At 55.3% G+C, this 11165-nt stretch overlaps 1 protein-coding gene across 1 annotated transcript; it reads right to left on the minus strand.

Annotated features, from left to right (window-relative positions):
- Positions 1 to 1159: 1159 nt before the first annotated feature.
- On the minus strand, positions 1160 to 10849 carry RGP1 (RGP1 retrograde golgi transport homolog (S. cerevisiae)). Its single transcript, XM_009324853.1, has 8 exons — positions 10730 to 10849; positions 7824 to 7960; positions 7339 to 7422; positions 3197 to 3346; positions 2971 to 3117; positions 2461 to 2588; positions 2027 to 2204; positions 1160 to 1804 (listed from the first exon to the last, which is right to left on the minus strand). Exons 1-8 carry the CDS (start codon positions 10843 to 10845, stop codon positions 1581 to 1583), a joined length of 1164 nt encoding a protein of 387 aa, XP_009323128.1. The 5' UTR covers positions 10846 to 10849; the 3' UTR covers positions 1160 to 1580.
- Between the last annotated feature and the right edge of the window lie 316 nt (positions 10850 to 11165).

The following is an 11165-nucleotide window of genomic DNA, read 5'->3' on the forward strand; positions in this document are numbered from 1 at the left end:
CAGATCCTACGGGATCTCTTCCCAGGTGGGCAGGAAACCTCCAGCTACTAAAGAAAGGGGTACGGGACCAAATTAGCCCGCATCACAGCAGTCTCATACTCCCGCATCCAGCCTCAAGCTAAGCAGCTCCCTCCTCCCCCCTGAGACCCCCACCCCCTTGCACAGCAGCCGCTGGGAGCTCGCTGGGGAGCACCATGGCCCTTCGTGCAGGACCCACGCACCCCGGCCAGCCCCTTCTCTGCGCCGGAGCGCGAGGGGCACAACCCATCTCTGGAACCACTAATGCCCCTGCTCCCGCAGCTCCCGGGGTCGGAGGGGATCCCCGGCACCGCAGACCAGCCCTGGGCAACACTGCAACGGAGCCAGCCCGGGGTGGGTGGCACAGCGAGGGGGGGGAACCACTAGAAGATGTCCCCCGGGGAGGCCCCCATCCCAGCTGCAGGGGAGCGGGGCGGGGAGCCGGGTGCTCTGCTAGGGTTCAGGGAGCTGAAGCAATCCGCATGTGCCAGGGTGGAGCCGGCCGCCCTGGCAGCCTGCCCCAGCTGGTGCCATACCCGTGTTGTGCAGAGCCTTGTGCAGATGTTTCTGTTCTTGCAATAAAGATATAAACAAAGAGGAGGTCTCCAGCCTGTGACTGTCGTGCAAGGTGGGCCGTGTCCACCACCGGGAACGGTGCAGGAATAAGGCTCCTGGGAAGGCCAAGTTTTGCACATTCAGATGTTTATTAGATTTCCATGCAAAGAGGAAAACTCTTTGAAAGGTTTGGTAGAAACGGGGAGCTGGCTGTTGAGCAAGGAGATCTCCATCCCAGCTCCTGAACACACGGCACGCGTTCACTCCAGCTGCCCAAGGATCCCGAGGCCAGCAGGATGCCTCCGCGCCCAGGAGCGCAGGCAGAGAACAGCCCAGGCGCTCAGTGCTTCTCAGTTTTGGATCACCACTACTGCACTTCCACAGCACGTGGCTGCATCCAGGACACCAGCACGTGCCGGCAGCGCAGGGCCGGCCTGCCAGGACCTGCCTCCTCCGGGTGAGGGTAACGGGGGCACTGGGCTGCGCGCATGAGACACCCCTCACAAGAGGCAGGACGCGTGCCAGGGCAGGAGAGCAGGCTCCCACCCAGCCCAGGCGGCCAGCGTGCCTCACCAGCTGCTTGTGGGGGTCTCTGTAGCGGGGAGGGCCTTCACCCAAGGCTGGTACATGGCTTCATTGGAAGAGGTCCCCTCTCCTTTCCCTGGGCTGGGCCTTTCCCTCGTGGAAGCCCCTCACTGGGTAAAGGCACATCAGGCCGTTGCCTGGGAGGCAGATTTCTTTTTGGCGAGTGCTGGGACTCGCACCTTCACCCAGGCAGGAAGGGTCCAGCTCCCAGCTGAGGGCTGCAGCACAAGACACCGCAGCAAGCACAGCGCTCCTCCACCCACAGGCGGGACGGACTTGCCTGGTGTCCACCTGGGCGTTGCAGATGAACCCATGGGGACATTGGGATGCACGCGTGCAGCATGCCGGTGACAGTCCTGCCCGCCATTCCCACCGGCGGCACGCGCTTGCCGCACCGCAGGCCCCTACCAGCTCTCTGCGCTTCAGATGGTGATGGAGTTAGTGCTGGAGAACTGAGATACGTAGGAAGCCAGGATGGGGTTGGTGGGAAGGACTTTGATGGGCAAATCCCAGCTGAAAGTGTCCACTTCGATCTGCTCCACCCCAGTCCAGGTGACGGCCTCCGACTGGCTCCCACGAACCAGGCAAGTCCCCGCCGACTCCCCAGAGGTCACAAACTCAAAGTGCAGCCTCCACTTCAGGGACACTGTGGGCAAGAGGGGGGTCAGCAGCCAACACCACAAGGGACGGGGACAGCAGCTCTCTCAGCGCTGGCTGTCCTGGCAAGGGGACATGCAAATAAGCCCACTCACGCAGACCAGCTCCCTCCCACAGGACACAGCCCTGCTGAGCAAGGGCAGGGCTGGGGACATCACGGTCCTCCTGCAGAGACAAGCAGGGGTGGGTCCCTTCCCTGGTGGCCACTAACCGATGTTGGTGGTGAATCCCGGGGTAGAGCTGAGCGGGATGGGCAGGCTGAAGCTGCTCTGGGCCGTGTGCAGGCAGGCCTCCTGATGGCGAGCGTGCGTGCTGAAGGAGACGGGCTGCCCCCGCCGGCGCTGGAACTCTTCCTGGATGCTCTCCTCCATCTGCAGGCTCACCGAAAACTGCAGGGCAATCAGCAGGGTGCTCTCTCTCACAATCTCACGCAGCCCTGGCGCAAAGCCCGGGGCCTCCCTTTCCCGAATGTGCTCAGAACTGGAACCCTTCCCCACCTCACACCCTTAGGGGACCTCAGCTGGGTCCCACAAGAAACCCTCAGTAGACACCCCACAGCAGCCCAGTGTCACCCCAATCCCTTCTTCCTCTCCCCCACCCGAAACCCCTGCCTCTCACCACACGGACCCCGAAGCCAGCACTGACCTGCAGACATGGGATGTCTCCTTCCGAGAAGTTAAAGGTCCCAATGACGTCCTCTCCGATCTTATACACGGTCTTAAAGATGCAGAACGTCCCCACCTTCCCACGAGTGTTGCTGATGTTATACAGGTCTGTGGGGCAAGAAGACGAGGGGAAAGGGTTGCAGCAGGATGAGGCTGTGCTCCATACAGCGCTCCAGAGCCTGTATGCTGCTTGCGTGTGAAGGACAGGCCCTGGAGGCGGCATTCCCTTTGGGAGACGCCTGCAGCGAGCAAGAGCAAACCACACGCTGGCTGTGATATGCTGGGGAGAGGGTCTCTCCGGCTGAACGAGGAAGAGCCCGAGACTGGCAGGGAGGAGCCCACGGGAAACTCTGACCCAAGGAGGCCCTGATGGAGCTGCTCCACAGCCCCAGTCAGAGCTTCGCTTTGCCAGCGAGAGATTTTCGCAGTGAGCCCTGAGCCCTTCATGCCCAGGTTAGGACAGCAGGTTCAAGCAGGGGATGAGACCTACGCAGGCTGCGTCGGGAGGTGGCCACCATGAGCAGTTCTGTTGCCAGGTCTGCCAGGCGAGAGTCTTTCTTCAAGCCCTCTTCCTCCTCCAGGAAGGGGTTTGAGGGCGCAACCGCCTCATCCTGTGGGAACTGGTAATCCTTGAGCCCTGGGGAGAAGGCGAGAGCGTCAGCGGGGCAGGGTGCAGCCAGGCCTGTGTCTGCAGGGAGGGCAGTGCGTGGCCTTACCGTGCAGCACGAGGACACGGAAGGGAACGCGCAGGAGCTTGATTGGGGAGTTGACACGCTGGCAGCCGATGGTCAGCTTGTACACGTACTTCACCGACTGTCCCCGGAAGGAGGGAGGGCCGTCTATGGGCAGCGTCTCACAGTATGAATCTGCAAGGAGTGCAGAAAATTGCTTTCCAAGGCCAAAAGGAAGCTCCCGGAGCTGTCGCTCACAGGCTCCCTGCACCGAGGGTTAGGAACAGCAGCGGGGCTGAACTAGGGACAGTGCCTGGTGCTTTCTGCTGTCTCCTCTTTCCCACAGCAGGCCAAGCACATCCCCGGCTTCCCTGCACCAGCGCACTGCTCCTCACATCACATGCGCCGTCATCCAGACATTGCTTCCAGCACATACAACCACACACACAAACTGCCTCAAAAGAATGTGAAAGATGTAAAATCCAGGAACACAAACACATGAGAGCTAAACTTACTCATCACGAGTTCAACCTGAATTTGCCTCTGTGCACTTCCTTCGCACACGGCTTTCACGATGCAGTCACACACTGCGGTTTCCTCAGGGCCCTGCCCCATGTGGCAGAGAGGTGCCAATCAATACCTCATGCCTCTTTTGATACTCGCTTTACACAAAACCCAAACTCAGCAACAAAAGTAAGTTTCTTCCTGTGTTTTTCTCTGAAGTACCGGGTCTGAACGGCCAAGAAACAATTAAGAGACCTTCACAACAACCTGTGGCGTATCCCCTTTGACAGACTGATGACTTAGACCACAAAGCCTCTGACTCCAAGACCTCTGAGATGCCAGGGCCTGGCTTTACACCACATTCAGCCTTCTCAAAGCCCCTTGGCCACCACACAAACCCCAACACTTCTCAACACGGCGTGAACACTTCTGCAGCTTTCCCAAACCGCACACTGTATAATAAGAAAGGCGCAAACAGTGAACTGTGGAAAGTCTCCACCTCTCTGGCTTGCCCACCGTGACGCAGATACACCCTGCCAGAGGAAGGGCAGCATCCTGCTGTGAAACCACAGATCCTTCCCCGTGTCTGGCACATCTGAAACACTGAGGCTTAGATTAAAAGCTAGGATTACATTTTAAAAGTAACTTCTATATTTAAAATAACACAACTGGAAGGAAGAAAAAAGCCCGTGCTAGTGCGTAGCACCCACAGGCCGTCACACCTTAAAACACAAGGCTGTCCCATTGGATCAGGGTGCAGATAAAGCTGAGAACTGTCCTGACAGGGAGGAAAATCAGGTATTTCCAAGGAAGGAAGCAAACTGCTGTAACCACCTGTACCAGGCTTAACAAGAGTGCTCACAAAGACAACAAGAGTGCTCACAAAGACCTTCATGCCCAGTGAGGATAATCTGAGCAGGGACCACTGCCATCTGAGGAGGATGGGCGGTTTGCTACCTGGCACAGGAATGCTGAGACTCGGGAAGTCCCAGCTTCCATGCATATCCCAGAAGGAAGCACATTCCTGGTGCTACAGATGCCTTCCTTACCCAGCCGCTGTACCCTCTGGCTGGACTCCCGGCCTGTGTCCAAACTGCTTCCATTTCCTCCCCTCTCGGTGATCTACCAAATATTTAAAGGTATTACAAAAATGGAGAGGAGGCAAAAACAGCCACAAAAATGACCTGAGGGCTTGAGAAAATGTTTTATGGTGACAAATTTGAAGAAGTCAGTCTGGGCAGTGTGTCAAAGGGATGGGAGGTGGGTCAACTTCAACATATAGGCACCATAACAAGGGGAAGATATTGGGGAATAAGCTGGTCGGCAGCTGAAAACAAGGCCTTTTATCAAGACACAGCCTGACACAATCTCAGCTATATGTGCCAGCTCTGGCTACAGTTTAATAACATACTACTTTGCTGAAGCAGAATTAAGATTTCTTGGGGGTTTTTTTGCCTTTCCAAACTGTGCAGCAAAACTCCAAACTTCTGAAAAACAGGAAATGAAGAATTAAGATACACACCCACACAGCCTTAACTCTGCCTCCACGGAGCTGGCAGGAGCCCCCAGGAATGATCTGCAAGTGTGCCAGCTGCAGTCTCGCGTGAGAGGAGCAGCACCGCAGGCCGACAGGATCGGTGTGAGCAGCCTGGCAAAGCCAGGGCTGTGATATGGGGGTTTCAGCACTAAATAGCCCAGTGCCATACACAGCGGCATCGCACGTGACACATGCAATGGACCTGTGCGTCACACAACCAAGGGGAAAGGCTGTAACATACAGCCAAGGAACCTCCAAGTGTAGAAGGGTTTGTGCCCTTCCTATGGAGATGCATCCAAGCACAAGGCAGAGGCAGGCTGCTTGTGCCAGTGTCACCCAGTGGCAGAGTGGAGACACACACAATACAGTATCACTGGGAAGGACAGACTATCGCTAGCTTAGCTGGGAGCTGAACAGCTTCTGCCTGCAAAGCCAGTGCACAAGGAAATCCTCTCAATCCATCCCATCCACCTGGAGGTTGGACTGTAGTTACTGATCTGCTCTCCCAGAGACCGCCGAGCCTGTCTGAGATGCTCCAGAAAAAGGGGCTTCCCCCAACTCCGAGGGAACGGATGCTCCAGCTCCACAACTGCCAGCAGCGAGGAGCACAGGAGAATCCAGGTGAGCCTCAGGCCAGCTGAGATTTCTGCCGCCGCCTCCTCCTCCCTGGCACGGCCGCTTTCAGAAAGCACAGGGGACCTTGGCTCCAATGCAGCAGGGCCAGTTCCCTTCCAGCACATGCTGCTGTAGAATAATAAGTAAATAACTAAATGTGCTCAGATGATAGGACTGCCAGCAGCGAGGAGCACAGGAGAATCCAGGTGAGCCTCAGGCCAGCTGAGATTTCTGCCGCCGCCTCCTCCTCCCTGGCACGGCCGCTTTCAGAAAGCACAGGGGACCTTGGCTCCAATGCAGCAGGGCCAGTTCCCTTCCAGCACATGCTGCTGTAGAATAATAAGTAAATAACTAAATGTGCTCAGATGATAGGCTTTGCAGTTTAGGAGGCACAGCCCCAGACAGCACTGCCCCACCCCACTAACCACCCAGCCAAGCCAGCTTGGTTTCACCCTGTCTGCCTTTCCCTCCAGTCAGGCCCCTCCAAGCCTAGAAAGGCAGGAGACCCCAGCTTCAAAACCAGCACGTCACAGCCTGTGGCTCCTTGGTCTCACTTGCAGCTCTGCCCTCACCTCCCCAGAGCTCAATGCTCCAGCAGAGCCCCCTCCACCACAGGCACTGCCTCTCCGCTCCCTTTGCTCTGTGACTTGAGAGGTCTCCGTCAACCGTTCACAGCAGATCCCTAGGACAACCCGAAGAAGCTGTCCACATGCAGCCTGCGATGCCTATGCTGGTTATGCCCTGGTTATGCCGCCACTGGACCACGGGCCGCTGGAACACAAAGGAGATCTGACGCAAACTGACAGGCTGGGTCATGCAGCCACCAACCAGGAGACAACAGCACATACTGTATTTTCACAGCTGTCTACTCAGGTAGAAGAAGCTGCCTGGAACAACAAAAATGAGTTGCTGCAAATTCCTTGTGAAAAGGATGAAAATTTCTCTAAACAGCAAAAGGGAAAGTAGTAATGGAGAGCTTAAAGGGGACCCACTGGAAGGACATCGTCCGAGGGCTCTAGAGACATGGAGAGCTTTGAGCAGAGGAGATGAGAAGTGCTCTTTTACAGCAGGAAAGCTAGAACAGGCAGAAGAGACTGTGATCTCCAGGACAGCCACAACCTGAAGAGGAAGCATGGACCTTCGGAGGATGCCAACCTAAATCCCAAGAATACTCCAGTGTGGCTGAAGAAATAAAGGCAAGGAAATGCAGGTGTGTGTAACCGTTCCTTCAGCTGCAGCCACGTATTTCAAAACGTCCTATGCGTCGCAGCTACACAACGGACCTGTGGCAAAGGACACAGGCCAGGGGCAGGACTGAGGGACACGTTGTGGTATACAGCCCTCATACGGCGGAGAACAGACTCTGGACAATGCAGCAGTTCCTTAGCACTCACGCTCCCACCAAAGCACCTTGCCTTCCGCGAGCACCAGGGCGTCCCACTTGCAGCACTCAGGCCTGCAAAGCCAGCTTGGAGAGCGGGGCTCCCCAGAGGCGAGCTCTCTGAGCCGGGGAAGAAAAGATGGGACTCACAGGACTTTGACTCCCCGGGATCCAGTCGCAAGTCACAGAAGAGAATCTTTGGTGGAGTGGACAGGATACACTGACCCCGCTCTCCTGGAAGAGAAGAAGAACCACGTGAATGCTGCCCAGCCTCGGGGCCCGGGCCAAGGAGGGCACTCACCGCGCCCAGGCCAGCCGGGCCTTATCCTCACGGGGAGGAATGGGGAGGAGAAGGGGTCAAGGGAGAAAAATCTCATGCCCCGGTCAGATCACAAGACATTCCCAGAACAGCTGGGCAGACAACCCTCACGTTTTGCTCCAAGCTAGCGCCACTTTGGTCTCACTATTAACAAGGTCCTGCAGCAGCCATCACCAGGGAATCACACAACGAAAGCCACACGGACTTCCCGCTCGCTTCTACGCGTGCTGGCCTCAAGACACACGTTATAGTCTGCTTGACTCCTGCTCGCTGCGCTCTCACCGTCCCTACCTGGGGTTACAGGAGTACCACTCACCTCTGTTGGGGACGAAGACTGTCTCGTTCTCCGCCTGCACGTCGTGCTTGCTGCCATCAGAGGGAGGGAGCGCTACCCGGTTCTCGCTGGCGTGAAACTGGCAGTGGATCTGGGCGCTGGCCCACGCCAGCATCTCACTGAGAGCAAAGAAGAACAACACTCATGTCTATGCTTTAAACCTGGATTACAGCAGGCATGAAGTGACACGCAGAGCAGCACTCCGGTGATAACGCAACCGTCAGGGAAGCGGGCAGACTCAAAAGCAAAAAATACCTGCAGCCTGGGTTCAGCTGCCCCTGCCCACAGCACCTGGCTGCCCCAAGCTCGACACTTCTCAGGGCAGGCAGGGCACAGCCGTGCTCCCTCCCCACAGCACTGTCCGCCTCAAGAACATCAGCTTCTGGTTGTGTCAGACCAGAGAAGGACGCTTCTGCATCCTTCATAAGGACCTGTTTTCTCCTCATGATGCAAGGGATTCGCTGATGGCTATAGGGGAGGCGAAGGTGTCATTTTGCCCTCTCCCTGTACAGCCACAAGGAGTGGGTTGCATCCAGCATGAAAAATAGTCTCGTGGTTTGGACTCTGCTACAACCTCAGCCATTCCACAGGGCACTTCCCATGGCATTACCAACACCTTTCAGTTTCCAAAACACTCACCTATTTTTATTTCAATAGCAGTCTCGTTAATTTAGCCAGTGTATGGTTTCTCTGGTGTTTTCTAACATCATGATCTGATTAGTAAGCACTGACACCAGAGTTTTAGGTGGCACAGGGATTTTTTGTGACACACGGGTATCTCTTGATGTGACACATCAGAGCAGTTAAACATCTAGACGAACCAGAGAAAAAGGCGTGCTGCATTCGTTTCAGCTGACTAATAATGAGCTATTTGATCTTTTGTATGTGCTGGCTGCTTTTACCCAAACACGCATTGCTTACTCTACCCAGTTACTTCTAACCCCACAACTGTAATTCTGTATCTTCAAAAGTACCAGCATGGCTTTTCCATAAGGGCTGCCATAAGGTTTTCTGGCGTAAGGTATTTGCTATATGGAAAGAGAGAGATGCTCCTGCTTAAGAGACAATGTTTACTAATTTTATATAAGCTTAGCATGACTACAATACCTTCAAACACCGTACTTTGAATCTTCTTTTTTTTCCCCATTTATTTTCAGTATTGCCCAACAATATGCCACTGGATTGTTTTCTTTTTTTTAACGAGACGCCCCAACAAAATTAGCGTGTGCCTTCCTACCAGCAGACCTGGCTTGTCCAGCTGGCAAGGCGCGGAAGGATCCTGCACTGGTGCTGAGGTTGCTTCCCTCCTCTCTCACCTCCCCCTACAACTCCTGTAGCCCACAGGAGCCGCGCTCCACGCAGCCTTTGGGCAGAAGAGCTTTGTTTCTTGTACGCCTCGTACACCACAATCAAATTTGCTTTCTGCCATTTACTTACTGTCCTTTGGTTCTGTCCCTATGCTTGAAATGCGTGCCTCTCAGTTCCTCCACCTGTGCCGCAGCTTTTGCTAGCCCTGAAAGCTTCTCATCCCCAACAGGTCCATCTGCCTGTTGCAGTGACTGTGCTTTGATCTGGCTCTTGCCTTTATGCAACCCACAGCTTCAACTTCCAAATCACCAACCTATTCGGTGCTGCCACTCGTATGACTTAGCCAGGTCCCGTCAAGTTTGGTCACCTGCTTTTTTATTTTAAAAACTTTCCTTTTTCCAAGAGGGGGTTTTCTACAGACCACGACACACCTGAATTTTCCAAATGACTGTGCTGCGAACCTCCAAAACCGCTCCACCTGGTACCTTTGCAGTCCCACATGTTTTGGAACTGGGAAAAACAGCACTGTCACCGCAAAAGACAAAACTCTGGAAAGCCAGATGCTTATGCCACAGCTGAATTTGAAAGCTGAATTCAGCAGGCAAGAGGAACCAGGAAGAAAAGATGGAAAGTTAAGGAAGGCAATAAACGAAGAAGCCCTACAGCAGTAATACAAGAGACTGCTTTGCTGCTGCTGAGACTGCAAGCACTGGATGTGGGTCCAGCAAAACAATCACGTGTGCAATGTGTACTGGTGATAACAAGATGCTGAACCTGACAGGGCTGGAAACGGACACTTCCCAGGAAGGGCTCAAGATGAGAAAGCACTCTCCACCCCCTGGAGAATCAGACAAGGCCACACACTCAGCGGACGTGGAGGCTTTGGGTGACTACTTATGATGTGGAGTCACCCCCTGTGAGCCAATATAGGAAGCTCCCATCTTCTTACATTTCCTCAACACCTATTTCGGGCACAGTAATGATAAGGGGAAATGCAGCGCTCAAAGGTTGGGCCGCAGAAAATGCTGCCACAGAAGGCTGCCTCTTTCTGAGTCTAGGCAGTGCTCGCCCCTTTGCCTGCCAGTTCTGGAGGCAGGGATCACACTATGTCAGCGCACTGCTGGACAGAGAGAGCTACTTCCATAAATGTAGGAAATAATTACGCTGTCTGGATGTTGCCCTGTGAGACCTCACCCTGGTGTAACTAGATATCCCGCTTTGACAGCCAGTTTGGCTTCATTTTCTGCCAGTAACCCTGTCGCTGAGGGCACACCTGAGGGGCAGTTAAGAGTATCTCTAACTACATACTTTTTTTCTCATCTCTTTCTTGGGGGCAGAAAACCAGTATAATTACCTCAGTTTCAGCCCTGAAATAGCAATGGCACAAAGCACCCTTAAGGGGGTACCTCAGGCAGGGAAGTCTCCCGTGGCTGAGCTGGCACCATTGCCCCACAACCCACCCATGACTACATCTGGCTGCTCAGGAGGGAGGGAGGGCCGTTCCCTCTGGAGGGACCCTGACAGCTCTGCCACTTTGAGGCTTCACGCACAGAAGGGCCCACTGGCACAGGCTGCCGTACCTGCTGGCGGAGGTAGACGAGGCCGATAACGGGTTGGTGAAAGTGATCACGCACTCCAGCACCTCCCCTGCCAGGAAGACGGGCCCACGGCCCAGCTTGGCCAACACCTCGATCATGGCTTGGACAGCCCTGCTGCACACCTGCCAAAAAAACCCCAACAGTGGGCATGGAGAGAGGGCTGGGCGCCGTCACAGAGGGGGAATGGCAACAGCCAGGCCGGGCACATGCACATGGGGTGGTCAGGGGGAGCCCCAGCTCTAGACACAGCACACGGACATGCGCAAGGGTCAGGGACAGCCCTGGCCTTGCACACACGCACACACGGGGGGGGCAGAGACAGCCCCAGCCATACACACAGACACACAGACACACAGGCAGAGGTGTGCAGGGGAAACAACGCGCAGCCGCGGCCATACGCATACATACATCCCCCCAC

Source organism: Pygoscelis adeliae, unplaced genomic scaffold (genome assembly GCF_000699105.1).
Source record: "Pygoscelis adeliae isolate BGI_AS28 unplaced genomic scaffold, ASM69910v1 Scaffold1060, whole genome shotgun sequence".
Lineage (NCBI taxonomy): Eukaryota > Metazoa > Chordata > Aves > Sphenisciformes > Spheniscidae > Pygoscelis > Pygoscelis adeliae.